Here is a 15,984-nt window from a genome sequence, read left to right as displayed (position 1 = left end):
AGTAGCACTATATATAGACCCTTCAGTAACCCCCACGGGGAAAGGAGTAAAATTATGGTATACTAGACCTGGAAGGGACACCCTTCCTGCTACAGTCCCATCACAGGCCAGTCTCTTGCATGCATCCTAACTGATGGACAAGATTTGCCTATGTTGGTGTCATTAAAATATGTGTCTTATCTCCCCTAAAGTCTTTGTGCATTGGGAACTTCCTCTGGCTTAAAGAATATTATAATTTTTGTTACCTGTATCAAAATCTTGTTGTTCCTTAGTTTTTGTTATTATCTCTGAGTTGCTGTTATCCTCTGTTGCTACTGTGGAATCTGGTTACAGTGCTCCAGCTTTCTCACACAGGGACCATTGCGGAAGATTGAGAGGGTATGGACTGTGATTTGAGAATCCTGGAGGGTGGAGGGTGGGGAAGTTGGGCTTCCTATGGCCAGGATCCTCGCTGAACTTAAACCACCTGATGATGTAACTTGCCTGATGCTAGCCTACCGCTTCCACACCTTTAGGCAATGAGCTATTATTGCGCTATATAGAGAGCTCGGCCCAGTGCTCTGCACGGAGGCAGAGACGCTAGAGCTCCACCTACCGCCGGGAGAACAAGCCAGGTAAGAAATTGTTTCACCAAAAAGAAACGCTCTAGTGTCACTTCTTTGGTTGCACTGAATCCACAGCGAACTTGTTGGGGGCTGAAACCCACTGGCAAAGCAGGTTGGCTGCCCACAGTCCACACTGGGCATGGCATCGACATCTGGCCTGGGCAAGGAGGGGACTGGTGGGGAGAGAAGTGGCCAGCACGACTGAGTGCTTCCTGGAGACCACACTGCCCTCAGGGCTAAATCCTTCTGGACACAGTTAACCCTCATCACAACCCCACAAGGCTCATACTGTTATTAGCTCGCTGCTGTAACGGAGGGACCGCGGCACAGACAGGTCAGGAGCGGGCCTCCCTTCACACAGCTTCGGCCTGACCCTGACAGCTTGGCTCCAGCGCCTGACGCTGCCGGCCACTTTCCCTCACAGATCAGGTGACCCCCCCTTCCCCAGGCTGTTCTGTACCTTCAAAGCAACGGTCCACAATTTTTGGGAATTGATTTTCTATTATTGGTCTTTGACTTTTTCCTTTCTTGCCTGTTTGCTCCTCCTTCCCTTTCAGGGCTCCATATGATGCCCATTTGGTGTTCTTTTAACAGGCCAGTTAATTTACTTTATTTTACAGGTAATGGGGTCTTGTGGTAGTACCATAAAAGGGCTGGAAATCCCTGCCTTAATTCTCTCCTCTTCCCCAGTCCTGGCATCTCATGTATACTGTTGTTTGCTTAATTAATTAATTGCATACTTTTTCTCTTAAAGTTGCTTACACTCACACAGACATATTTGTTACATAGACAAATTTCCCCTGATATGAACAGAACTCTATCTCATTTTTCTTGTGATTTTAAATATCTTCTTCTGAGTAGAGGTTTCTTCCCCTTTAAAGTAGGTTTCTGCTGCCAGATATTTTCTCCATTGCCTCGAAACCCTTGCATCAGAATCACAGGGGTCTGAGAAGTCCCTAAGCCATCTCTTAATGCTAAGAGGGCGCTGATGCTTGGTGTGACTGACGACTGCGTCTGCATGTTCCCTGACGCTCCTTCCACCAGGCAGTCTCTTCCCCTCCCCTTGAGCCTGGGGGGCCTCTTTGATCTCCTTGAGGAACAGAATGGGCCAGAAGTGACACTACACGATTTCCAGGCCAGGGCAGAAAAGGTCACACAGCTTCTGCAGCTTCCTCCTGGGGATTCAGCCCCATGTGGGAAGTCCAGTGGCCATGTGGCCACCCTGGGGAGAGACCACACAGAGAGTGAGAGGAAGGCCCTAGAAGCCCCCACTGCTCCAGCCCCAGCCAGGCATCCAACATGAGGGTGAAGCCTCGGAGATGATCTGGCCCAGCCACAGCAGAACTGCGACCGCAGAGGAGTCCCCGGGAGAAAGCTGCCTACCTTAGTCCAGGCAACCCTTAGCACTCACAAACAGAGTCAACGATTGTTCATGCTTTAAGCCACTGTTTTGGGGTGGTGTGTTTTGCAGCAACAGATGACCGGGACACTTGGGGATTTACTTCTGTATCTGGTACTTCAACAATGAAAGGAAGCAATGTCCAGGGCACATCTGGGAGTCTGCTTTTCACGGGGGCAATAACCTACCATCTTGCCTTTTCTAATTTCAGGATTAGTGCCCTTTAACTGGAAGGGCGGTTAGGACACTCTGGTGTTTGACTCCTTCACCTGACAGATGAGAAGGCTGAGGCCCACCAAAGTGAAATAGTTACAGGCCACACGGCTGCACAGCACTAGGGCCGCTCCCTGCCCCGCCCACCCTGCCCGCGCTCCACACCCGCAGCGCTCTCTTCACATCACTGGGGCCCAGTATGCTAGTGTGGGCCACCCTCTGAACGCCAATGTTCCATTTTATTCTAAAGATCAAACATGAACTCCTCATTCCTCCGAGTGTGGTCTCCCTCAGAAGTGAAGGTGCATCACTGGCTTCAGGGTGAGCTGGACACAGCTGTTCTTAAGAGGTGACTCACGCCTGTGGTCTTGGCTTCTTTATGAAGCTGGGGAGTTTTGGGTGCAAATCTTTGCTGCTGCCCTCTTTCCAGGCAGCCACGTTCCAAATGTTCCCTTCCATCAAGTTGTTCTGGGGACATGCCTCCGATTGCAGGGCTAAAGGACAGAAGGTTCTGCTTAGTGCTTAAAGCTACCAGAGGCCATTACCTGGTGGGATCCAGAAATATCTGGAGATCATAGCGGGACTGATGAGGTCCATGGGAATTACTTCCCAGAGGACAATCTGTACGTGCAAGCAAGAAAACCATATGCAATGGAGCCCAGGTACCCAGACACACCTGCGGTCTCATGAAGTCACCTCGTGCTGACGTTCTGGGAGCCTGACAGACCACAGCTTCCTAACATAGAATTACATGCGTATGCGAGTACACACGCATGCACACACACACATGTGCACACACGTACAGCCTGAATCCCCCATCTTCTCCATGCTAACAAATGGTTAAGTTACTTCTCTAAGGTCAAACAGCTACCATGTAGCAGGACCAGGATTTTAACCCAGGCGTCTCTGGCCTTGGTTGCTCGAGACCCCAGGGACTGAGGGATTTTTGGTCCAGGACAGTGTCCTATGTGAGCAAAAGAATGCTTTATGAAGACAAGCAATGACATAACAATAGTAACAGCTGTGATGACCACATTAAGGAAATCAAACATTCCCCAAAGGCAGCAACATTTGGGGGGACTATCCTGCCTTTTCTCTTCAGCTTTAGCTTCTTAGCCAAAGTCATTCGGCTCCACTTGGGTCATTGTCCATCTAGAATTCTCCTGGGTCTTGAAGACTTTGTGAGGAGTCCCTCCTCACGTGCTGTAACTTCCAAGCCTAACCCGTACTCTAGCCCCCAGCTCCCCGAATGGAAATGGCCAGGATCTTCTCTGTACATTTCTCTGTCTGAATCCTAAGCTGCCAGAGGGCAGGGACTGTGTCTCGTGCAGTGTTATATCCCCACAGCCAGTCTAGCCCCTGGCTAGGGTAAATATTTACTGAAGAATAAGAAACCCCCCTAAAATACTCACTAGCCAGCTGTGGCAGATTTCATTTTCTGAAAATAACCACTGCAATACCATCCCTACCCACTCATTCTTGCTGAATGTGACGTTGGCACTCCTACTGAGAGGTGAGGTCTCTGTTCCGTCCCCTTGAATGTGATGAGGTTGTGACTGTGACGGAAGTAAGGCTGCCTGACTCCTGAAACCAGGCCATAAGAGGTGGTGTGGCTTCTTCCTAGTCCTTACGCCTGGGCGCTCACTCTCAGAGGCCTGCCACCATGCCGGGAGGAAGCCCGAGCAGCCCACTGAAGGGCCCATGGGAAGGACTTGGGGCCCCTGGCCCTGGGTCCCAGCTGAACTCTCAGATGTCACCAGCCCCGGCTTGCCAGCCACGGGAGGAAGCCATCCTGAGAGGGGACCTTCCAGGCCACCAGGCTCTGCCTGCGGAGTCTCGGTGGGGCAGAGACTAGTGATCCTGCCCAAGCTACAGAGGTGGGGCAAATGAATGATTACCCTTGTTTTCAGGCACTGAGTTTTGGGGTGTTTTGTTAGGGAGCAGCTGTGACTGGAATACCATCTATCAGAAGTGAAATTAAAACTCTTCCAGGGACCATTTTGGATTTAAACATGAGAGTGTTTCCGTGCTGGTTCTCAGCAGGCTGGTTCTGACCTGGGCACCTCACTCTCCTCTCCTGCCCAGACTCCAGGGAAGGGCAACATTTCAATTCTGGCCTCTGTCTAGAGCAACATGACTCCTCTGACCTACAGCTACAAGTTCCCCCAGAGGAACACAGGAACAGACACGTACTGAGAGGGCCGGGCAGCCTCCTGGCCCACAAGCACTCTGCAGTCGTGGGGGCAGACGGAGTGCAGTGGAGGCGACAGGTCCACCACAGAGGGAAGTATGACCCTTCCCTTCAGGGAGCTGCCATTCTGGACAGGAAGAAAGCTACGACAGGGCACAAGTCCTCACACCAAAGGGGTTCTCCCAGGACTCCCCACACGAAAATGAGAGTCAGAATTAGATGGATGAAAAGGGCAACTCACCTTCTAACAAAATAACAGGATCATTAATATTCAGGGACTATCCCGCTGACATCACGGGGAAGAACACGAATGCACCAGTTCGGACTGCCCTGTATTGCCCCAAACTAAAAGAAAAAGGCTCATAAAAAATGTCCCATGCTTTACAGTGGAGAAGCCAGCAACGGTGAAGTCACGGTGATAGGAAGCACCCTCGTTGTAAAGCAGAACTTTACCTCTGCTGTTCCCCTTCCCCAGACCTGTGATTCCAGAAAACACCTGAAAATTCCCAACTGGGGACATTTTACAAAATATCTACCAGTCCCCACAACTGTCAAGGTCATCAAAACAGGGGAAGTCTGGGAAACTGTCACAGACAACAGAGGCTGACGGAGACACGACGACTAACTGCGATGCGGCGCCCCGGACAGCATCGTGGAACCGAAAAATGGCGTTAGGGCAAAATGAAGGAAATCTGAAGAGTGGACTTCAGTTAATAATAATGTGTCAATATTGTCTCCCTAACTGTGACAGACGTACTATAGTAATGTAAGATGTTACTAACAGAAAACTGCGTGCAGGGTATAGAGGAACTCTTGCAACTTTTCTGTGAGTTTAAAACGATTCTAAAATTTAAAAGCTATTTTAAAAAATGTTCCATTAAGGTCAGACACAAGGTACATTGTGAGGAACAGTCCATGGGGTGGAAATCAGAGCAGAAAGTTCCTTGTGTTAAGTTAATTGTAAGTATTCAAAGGCCATTTAACAAGTCTGCACCCCCAGCCCTCAGTCACATTCCTTAATCCTTAAGAGGGGGAACCCCCCAGCCTTTCGGGCTCTCCTCTCTCTGAGGTCGTCCGCACTTTGTCAGTGCATAATCTTTTAACTTTAAACTTTCTCTGTTTTCAACCTTTCAGGGGTGCCTTCTCTCTAGGGCAGCCCACACTCCCCTTTCTCCAAGTGTGCTCCTTTTGCCTTAAATAAACTTCTCACTTAAACGCACTGTCTCTGCGCCTTTTCCGGAGTAAGTGTTTCGTTCCTTTTTTTTGTCATTCTACTCCTCCGAATTCTGGCTTTAACCTTCACTCTATCCTATCTCAGACAAGTAAGGAGGGCCTGCTGGGAGCTCAGACCTGGGCTGGCAAATTACCGTCGCCTGGGTGACCAGGACTGCAGCTTACAGTCATGCTTTTTATTCAGTAACCTGCCTGAAAGTCTCCCTTCTTTACCTATAGGAAGTTCGCAGAACATAATGCCACTCCATCCAGTGCTCTGCAGCTCCCCCAACGCGTGGGGTGGTAGGGACTCCGTTCCCACACCGGCAGGTAGACCCAAGCAGATGCTGGAAGCCAGGTGACCGTACCTTAAGGAGTTAGCAGGGGTCGTGCCCTATGCTGAGTAGCTGTTCAATGAACTTCCTTTGTCATTCTCTTCTGTCATTCCCTAACACTCTTACTTTAATGAATTCCTTCCTTTATCCTGACTTCCCTGCATCACCGGAACTCTCCCTAACAGGACCACTTAACAAGTCCACACCCCTAGCCCTTTGTCACATTCCTGAAAAATCCTTAAAAGCGGGGAATCCCCAACCTTCAGGGCGTTTCTCACTCTGAGGTCGCATGCACTTTCTAAGTAAATTTTTAAATAAAAATTTTTACTCTGTTTCACTATTGTGTCTCTGCCCTTCAATTCTTTGCTGTGGCAGGGACAAGAACCTAGGAAAATACACAACGCCCTCCCCCCAACACTACTCCTTTCCATTATGTGTACACAGCTGTCTTAATCTCTGCCATCTTTTCTATCAAGTCAAAAGGAGAGCATGGATTTAATGTCAATTCTTGTTTCCTTGTTTAGCTATAGAACTGTTAAGTGTTCCTGGAGGAAAATATTCTGTTAAAGATCTTCTTGATGGGAAGGGCAGAGTTTAGACTCTCACCTACATGGCTGTTTCTGCGCGAAAGCTACAATCTATTTGTATTTAATTCTCCTAGATTGTTAATTAAATGGATAACTAGGTTCATAGGACTGCTGAACACTAACCTACTAAAACAATCTGCAAAAAAAGGATATATCAGTCCTTTATGTCTTCTTCCCTCCTTTCCCACTTAATCAGCACCTGTTCCCTGCCAATCTGGTTCCTCAGAGTCCTCCTAACGTTGATCTCTAAGTTTACACCTCACTCTTCCTCTTTCCCAAACTAAGAATTATTATCCCCTAAAGCTGAAGACATCTCACCTAAACATAGAAAAACAAGGAAGGGAAAAAACAAACACACAAAAAATTCTCTTCTTGTTATTTCCCCTCATTTACCGAATTTCCAAATTGGCCTGCATAGTTCTGATTGCTCTCTCCTTTTCCCTTTCCTCTTTCCCTCTTAAGCTTTAGTCAGTGAAAGAGGAATCACTTTTATTATGTAAGTCACCTTTTTTATGAAATAGCAACTTGTCAACAGCTGCAATAATTTCACATTATAAAGCGCATTTGTTTTGTTTGAGTTTTAGATAAAAGTCTACTGCCAAGGCAAGCCTGGCTTTCCTGTGTTGCTTTACACTAATTAGAAAAAACTTGGGTGGGGAAAAAAATATTTGAAAGAAAAGCTGTACTTTAACAAATTCAGTGTTTTCACAGATATTTGCCATAAATGCACGCAAGAACATGGTACTCTAAAGCTTCCTTAGAAGAGCCATTATTTTAACTGAATCTTAGATAATTAGGTTATCTCAAAACATTTTCCAGTCAGGAAATGCTTGAGTTTCCAAATATGTAAAATTGACCCTAGCCATATCAACCTGCAGGCTGCAGCATGGGAGGGACTGTATGTACAGAAAAGAGAACCGCAGAACAGCTTCAACATCACCTGCTCCTCAAGTACAGCTACAAGCTGGCGAGGAGCTACACGAGGCTGAGCAGGAGCTACCCTCTGATGTGAGAAACCCTACGGTGGTACATGGCTGGCAGAGTGGTTGCCAGCACAAGGGAATGGCCACACTGATGTCAAGACATGACCCAAATCCCTCTCCCTGATCTTCAGAGCCTGGGGTCCTGGAGTGCTCAGGGCCTGTGGTCTGCCGCTTCCCCTCCCACACGCACTCACCCAGCTCCTCTGGCCCTGAACTGGTTCTCCACTTCTCCCACCCATCCCCAGCAGCACCCATTTCCTAAGGCCCTGCAGAGCAGCCAGCCTCCACCATCACCTCACACCCCCTCTCAGCCTTCAGTCCTTTGTGGGCTCTGAGCCTACCACCCCCTCCAGGCACTGATGGGAAGGTCCTCCCCCTGGGGGGTGCGCAGGGTGGCCAGGAGACTGTTCTGCCCTCCGTACGGGCACCACCTTACTCTAGCCCTCTCTGACTTGGCTTTGGAGTTGTTTGTATGGTGACAGGGCCTGAGGTACAGTATGTAGTATGCGTATGCATCTACATACACACACACATACATATACACGTATATGTGAAAGAATTTTATATTATCTATGGCTACTAAAGAAATTAAAAACATGTTATTTCAAATCTTTGTAGATACAGTTGGTTGACACATACTTTGTTTCTTGCCTCGATGTCTACGTTGCATAAAAGCAGCTGTGCCGCTGTTGTCATACACGAGCCACAAGCTGCATAGTGGAGAGGACTGTTGCCAGAGATGTCCCTGATATTTGGGTTGGCACCAGATTCCAGAAGAATAAGCGCGCAGTCCTCTTGCCGGCATTGTATGGCCTGTCGGTATTATAACAAGAAACAGACTATAACTAGGATTTTAAACCAGACACTCTATACGTTTCACCAGTGAGATAACTTAAATGAGATAAATTCATTTCTCTTCTCAGGCTGTCATAGATGGTTGCTACATACCTTCAGCACAGGTGTCCTCTCTTCATTGTCACGCAGGTTAAGTTCACATTTTCCCCTTACCAGGAGAGTGACCACTTCTACATGCCCATTGGCGCAGGCCAAATGTAGAGCAGAACTAGGAAAGTGAGAAGACTTGTTAGAAAATTATAATGTGTCCCGGCCCGCGGGACGAACGTGGAGTGTGCCGGAGACGCCTGCAGAAATGAGACAAGCAAGAGACACAAAGAATGACCAGCAAGACAGGATGTCTGATCAAGCTGGCGAAGTTTATTGTTTACAGGCTCAATTTATACAAGTAGCAAGTAAGGGGTGGGTCAGGAGATAATTGGACCTTGGGTGGTGCTGGCGGGGAGGTGTTTTCACACATCCTCAAGGTCTCCCTATTTTCAGAGTGAGGAGTCTTGGCTCATCTTCAAGGACAAGATATGTTTTTGTGAGCAGATAACTTCCAAGGACTGCACCGGTTGCTCTCAAGCTTGTGCTTTCCCATGCTGCGTTCAGACGTGGGGGAAGGGACATAGCCCCGGCTCCCAACAATAATGCATTCCCTCAAAGCATACAATTATTCATGTAATTATAAATATTGAATAGCATGTTATTCATATGCTGCAAAACAAACATTTACTTTTGTCTGGAGGAGTTACAGTATTTATCAGCTTTATTACTCCCCACATTAATGGAAAGTGCGGTCTATCTGAATAGAGAGAGCATGACCTTGGGATTCAGCTCACTTTGGGTTTGAATCCTACTTTAGCAATCACTTGACCTTTCTGGGCCTTAATTTTCTCATCTACATGATGGAGATAAAAAGTTATCTCACAGGATACTACTGTTGTGTTTAAATGGGAATCTATGCTAAGTGTTTTAGAAGAGTTCCTAGCACAAACATCAGGTCAGCAATTGTTATATTATTATTATAATTACTATAACTACTACATTTTGAAGACAATTTAATTTAGTCAAATGGTATAATTATACCTACACTTTGCAAATGTTTTAAGGATTCGAGAGAACACTGTATTTTAATGATTTTAAGATTCTCATTTTCTCACATTTTAACATCTCACATTGGAATGCAATTATAATTCATAATGTCTAACAAGTATAATTGGCAGCATTTTAGAAATTTCTTATTGGTGCCTAAAATACTGCATCAGGTAATCCATTGTGACTTTTGTTAAATGAAATAATGGTATTTACAACAGATCTACTGCAGTTCACATGCTTACATTTAAGTATATTTTAGTTCTTATAAGCATTATGGGTTAACGGTTCTGTTCTGAATTGTCAAAACAGTAACAGAATTTTTTAAAAAGTAATTCTGATTTAAATTTTCATGAAACTTCAAGCCAAAGGAAACTCAGGATGCAAGTGATTGGGATAGCTGATTTTATTCAATACTTAGATTTATAGGTTGTATGAAAATCAGGTGTTTCCAATGATCAATTTAGTGCTGAATATTATATACTTTCAAGAAGGCACGTAAAGGTTATCTTTTTCAATTTTGTGCCATCAGAACTGCTTTTGTTTGAAAGGGAGGAGGAAAAGCTTCAGTTGAGATTGGATCCTAACACTTGAATTTAAAATTTCTCGTCTTGCTCGTCCTGGGCAACTAGAAGTCTTGAAGAATGAAAGAACCCCAAGAATAATATGTTTGCTGTGTAACAGGTATTCAGGTTATACCTGATGAATCAATCAATGGATTGAAAAAATGGATGCAGTTGGAGATTTTGGTATTTTTAAAGAATACTTTCAGAAAGGCAATACTTTTGCAATGGTAGTATTTGCTATTTTTGATTTTTCTTTTCATAAGGACATGACCAAAATTTTATAAACTTTTACAATAGTAACATCCTTTGTATTTACTATTTTTTATTTTCACAAGGATGCAACTAATTGGTCTATAATTGTTTACATATATGTAAAAAGGCTACATGTAATAAAAACATGTATATAATTAAACATACATAATAAAATCCATAGGCACAGATAAAAAGATTCCATTTACTTCTGAACAGGATAAAAGTTGTCGGAAGATATCACTCTTCAAAAAAATTTTTTACAAGTAGGGAGTTATTTTCATCTATGCAAGTCATACTTCTTCTCTTCCACAGAATTATTTCATTAATAAACTTCCACTACAATTTTGATACATGTTCATTTTGTAACTCAGATTTTTTCAGAAGGAAAAGAAAAATACACTGATAATACAAATTCCATCTGGAACTTATTTTTGTGGGATAAAAATCTAGCTACATGAAACCATAAAACTCTTAGAAAGAAACACAGGTAAAAATCTCTTGGACATAAACATGAGCGACTTCTTCATGAACGTATCTCCCTGGGCAAGGGAAACCAAAGCAAAAATGACCAAGTGGGACTATATTAAGCTGAAAAGCTTCTGTACAGCAAAGGACACCACCAAGAGAACAAAAAGGCATCCTACAGTATGGGAGAATATATTCATAAATGACATATCCGATAAATGGTTGACATCCAAAATATACAAAGAGCTCACGCACCTCAACAAACAAAAAGCAAATAATCCAATTAAAAAATGGGCAGAGGAGCTGAACAGACAGTTCTCCAAAGAAGAAATTCAGATGGCCAACAGACACATGAAAAGATGCTCCGCATCGCTAGTTATCAGAGAAATATAAATTAAAGCCACAATGAGATATCACCTCACACCAGTAAGGATCGCCACCATCCAAAAGACAGACAACAACAAATGCTGGCGAGGTTGTGGAGAAAGGGGAACCCTCCTACACTGCTGGTGGGAATGTAAATTAGTTCAACCATTGTGGAAAGCAGTATGGAGGTTCCTCAAAAAGCTCAAAATAGAAATACCGTTTGCCCCAGGAATCCCACTTCTAGGAATTGTATTGATAATCAGTTTGTCAATTGCTGTGCACAGACTTAAATGCCAATTAGGGATCCATACGCAAGACCCACCACCACAAGCCGCAGCTATTTAGTATACTTTCATTGTATTAAAAGAGGAGGAGGATGATAAGGAAAAAAGGGGGAAACGGAAGTTGTGGGGAAAACAAAAAGGAAGAACAAGAAAGAAAGAAAGAAAGAATCAGTCTATCATATTACTAGGACCCCATCATCAGCATAGGAAAACAAATCCTCATGGGCAAGTCTCAGAGGAGGACGATAAGGCAGCAGTACCCCCAAGAACTATCGAGGGAAGGCTGCTCGCGGGTTCTCTAAGCTGATATTTATGCTAGTTTAAACAAAAGAGGCTCAGTGCCAATAGGTGTGTGCATGAGTTACGTACGGACATGGGTCTGGCCAGCAGCCGGGGCCGCGTTCACGACTCGCTTTTACAGAAACGTCCTGGGCGCGTTTCCCAAGGTAGTTATCCTGGGCACATAGCCCAAGGACAAGTATCTCTGGCACGCAGCCCAGGGTTGTTCTTCCCTTCTCCCTGAGGAGTGGCCAGCTCCTCCGGGAAAGGGGTGCATACCTTGAGCCTGGTAAACTCATATGACCCCAAGCAGGCCATTAACATTTTATACTTTACTACAGGAATTTACCCTAAGAATGCAGTAGCCCGGTTTGAAAAAGACAGATGCACCCCTATGTTTATTGCAGCACTATTTACAAAAGCCAAGAAATGGAAGCAACCTAAGTGTCCATCAGTAGACGAATGGATAAAGAAGATGTGGTACATATACACAATGGAATATTATTCAGCCATAAGAAGAAAACAAATCCTACCATTTGCAGCAACATGGATGGAGCTGGAGGGTATTATGCTCAGTGAAATAAGCCAGGCAGAGAAAGACAAGTACCAAATGATTTCACTCATATGTGGAGTATAAGATCAAAGAAAAAACTGAAGGAACAAAACAGCAGCAGAACCACAGAACCCATGAACAGACTAACAGTTACCAAAGGGAAAGGGACTGGGGAGGATGGGTGGGAAGGGAGGGATAAGGGGGAGGAAAAAGAAAGGGGGCATTACGATCAACATGTATAATGTGGGGGGGGGGGCACGGAGAGGGCTGTGCAACACAGAGAAGACAAGCAGTGATTCCACAGCATCTTGCTACGCTGATGGACGGTGACTGTAATGGGGTTGTGGGGGGGGACTTGGTGAAGGGGGGAGTCTAGTAACCATAATATTCCTCATGTAATTGTAGATTAATGATATGAAAAAAATAAAAAATAAATTGTAGCTGCCAGAAACTAACAAAAACAAAAAAACAAAAAACCACTGTGGTCAGATTAAAAAAAAGAAAAAATACAGATACTCTTATGAAACCAAATAAAAACAAAACTAACAACAGGAAAAAAAAAATCTGGCTAGTCTTCTCCAAACAGGTGGCAGGTATTTCTCCACCATTTATGAATAATTCACCTCTTCCTAGTATGGAATGTTATCAGAATCAAGTTCTGAAGTCTTATATATTTGGGAATTTCATCATGCTTCATTCTGTTCCATTTGTTTATAACTGTCTTTTCAACTGTCAGTAATGGAACACTGTGGAAATATTCAGCACGTTTTGATGTCTAGAAGGGCAAATCTTTGTCTAATATACAAGTTTTCTAAATTTCATCACAGCAGTAAAAGAGGGACAGCATATGTCACCCCCAATTTTTAAAGCCATGGTTATTTTTTATCTGGTTTAGGTGAAACTGATAAAGCACACATTTCGAGGAAATGAATCTTCTTACTCAAGATTTTCCCACTTCAAAATTCCTTTCCAAGGTCTATCAGTAAATAACATATACTGTGGATCCACCAATATAAAGTGGATATTGGATTTTACCCAAAGAACTTTTACCAGTTGATCAATTACAGAGCTTATTTTTCTCATTATGCACTTTTATGCCATTATGCACTTTTCTGTAATATCTAATATGGTATGAAAATGTGTACATTAAAAATAAAGTGCTATCTATACTTCTTCATTTTCTATTACTACTGATGTTTAGTTAAATCACTGCAAAACTGTCAGTCAAGCGCTCTATAAGGGAAGTTATGAGTGGATCTGAAGCCGCTAGTTTTTCAGTCTGCTGCTCATAACGTGGGCCTGGGCGCCGGATCCCTCGTCACACTTCCAGGACTCAGGTGCTGCGGGGCTTTGGCGCCAGGGAGGCTCGTCCCCTCAGGTGAGCCCAGGAAGGCGCCACTTTCCCGTGTCTGCCCACCTCCTCCTAGTCCCTCTTACCTATTCATTTTATCTTTGTCATTCAAGTCATTTCCCCCCCCCAGAGATAGAATATGCTCTACTCTGGCTACTTTGCCCTTGCTCGCAGCCCTGTGGAGCTTTCCAAGATCTTTGCTTCGGATTTGGTACCGGGATTCCTCCACATCCACGGCCACGGCGCCTATCCTCCGCAGGACGCTGAAGGGGCCCATAGGCAACCTGCCCCTCCGACCCTGGAAGTCAAAAATCCGCTTCAGCATGCCTGAGCCTCAGGCTTCAGGAGACCTCAGCTCCCCTGCTGCCGTCCGCTACACAGCACTGGTGCTGAATAAGCCAACCCTGGTCTCAACAGCTCACCACCACCCAGTTGGCAGAACAGTTAACTGTAGCCTAGCAACGCACCCCGCCCAGAACGCATCACAATGCCTGGAACTCAGCTGCGGGTGCTGAGAGGGCACGTGAGGGACCCAGGCCTGTTAAATCTCAGCCAGTACCTGAGAGCAGCGATGGGTTCCCTTCAATGTCAGTGAGAGGTGGCTGAGTCAGGAAATTGGCAGAAGACTAGTCCATATGGAAAAGCCGTCTCCTCCCCGCAAAACTCCCCGAAAAAACTCTAAACCTTATCTGTCAGTTTACACCTCTTCTAAATCCCGCTGGGCCCCAGGAGGTCTCCGAGGATGCAATAACAGAAGGCAGTTTTCTTGGTTTCAAAGACTGTGTCAGTATGTGTCATCAAGTGCAGACTGATGAGAAAAGAATACACATTCTCTAGTAAAATCTCCAATAACCTTCCCCTTTGGTCCAGCCTTAGATTTACGCTTTCTTTACTTTTATTTCTCCCCAATTAAATCTTTATTCAATCCAAGACTTATTTTGGAGCACCGTATATCACCTAAGAACTTTTTAAAAAATGGTTATCCACTTGTCCTAAATTAACTTTTCTCACCTAGTGTAAATCACTTCCCATACTTTAAATTCTCTGCTATGTTTTTTGTTTCCGGGTTTTCTACGGGGTTTGCTTCTTGCACCAGTACTCTAGCTTCTTTACAAAATATACTCCAATAATCATTACAGCTCCAAAGTCCCCTCCGTATGCTTCCTTTGCAGTATTCTCTTGGCAGTGTTTACCTCTACATTATTTGAGGTTTATCTGTAATCACTATGCCAAGTTAAAAAGAATTCTTGCCTCCCATAATGTTAAAGGGAGGGAAACTGGAAATGGAGTTGTTATATGGCCCATGATTTAATCAATCATGCTTGCATAATGAAACCCTATTAACAAAGACTATGAAATGAGGCTCAGAGAGCTTCTGGGTTGGTGAACACATCTATGAACTGAGAGGGTGACATGCCTGAGGAAGGCATGCAGACCTTGCTGCCTATGTAGATCTTCATCTGGTTGTCCCTTTACGTCCTTTAGAAGTAAATCAGCAACCCTAAATACAGCACCTTCCTGAGTCCTCCTAGTGAATTACCAAACCTGAAGAAAGGTCAGGGGAATCCCCAAACTTGTAGCCAAGTCACACAGAAGAGCAAGTAGCCTGGGGACTTGGGAGCTGGGCCCCCATTTTGAAGTGGGGGTGGTGCTGTGGGAATGAGCCCCTTAACCTATGGGGTCTATGCTAACTTTCAGTAGTTACGTGCATCACACTGAATTGCAGGAGAGTGGGTGCATTTCCACTTCACTTGGCATGGAACATGGCCATCTCCTGAGTTCTAATACACAGCCCAACAGCAAATTTCCTCCACCTCCTGGGGTTTTTGCTTGAGTGATAAACCCTGTCTTCCCACAAAAAGCTTCCACAAAAAATTCTGGCTTATCCAGTTTTATACTCTATCCCACTTAAGACCCTTAAAATCCAATCCCAGGAGTACCCACCCTGGCTTGTGCTTGCTAAGCAGTACATACTAACTTAAGAAAATTACCATAAGTGAATTTTCTCCATTACGTAATAGAGTATAAAATATATAACTAATCAATGTAAAGGCAATTATTAAATCAATATTTTGGGAAATACCAATTTGTGAACTTCACACATCTTGTAACACATACACCAAAATAAAGTCCAGATCAGAAAGTATTTAGGCTTTTCATGAAAACATTCAACCATTACATATTTTAGAAAAACTAGCTAAGTGGTATTACTTAATGAGGAAAGATTTTTCAAACAAACACAAGTTATAAAAGAAAATTATCAACACATTCGGCCACATAAAACCTGTGACCAAATAAACTTAGTATAAATGCAAATAGTTGATATATATGCACACACACATCACATACATAATTGTGACAGAAATTACACAAGTATTTTGGATTTTGAAAAATTACACAAATGGAATTTT

The 15,984-nt window shown here is 44.3% G+C and overlaps 1 protein-coding gene across 1 annotated transcript in view; it reads right to left on the bottom strand.

The window, feature by feature from the left end:
- LOC140848513 (transmembrane protein 108-like) overlaps positions 1 to 9,387 on the bottom strand; it is a 31,756-nt gene extending 22,369 nt beyond the window's left edge. The window contains 2 exon segments of the mRNA XM_073232410.1: positions 8,165 to 8,338; positions 8,474 to 9,387. Of these exon segments, the coding sequence (XP_073088511.1) occupies positions 8,165 to 8,330 (166 nt within the window). The 5' untranslated portion in view covers positions 8,331 to 8,338; positions 8,474 to 9,387.
- Between the last annotated feature and the right edge of the window lie 6,597 nt (positions 9,388 to 15,984).

Source organism: Manis javanica, chromosome 3, assembly GCF_040802235.1.
Source record: "Manis javanica isolate MJ-LG chromosome 3, MJ_LKY, whole genome shotgun sequence".
NCBI lineage: Eukaryota > Metazoa > Chordata > Mammalia > Pholidota > Manidae > Manis > Manis javanica.
This window is presented reverse-complemented; position numbering and strand designations above follow the sequence as displayed.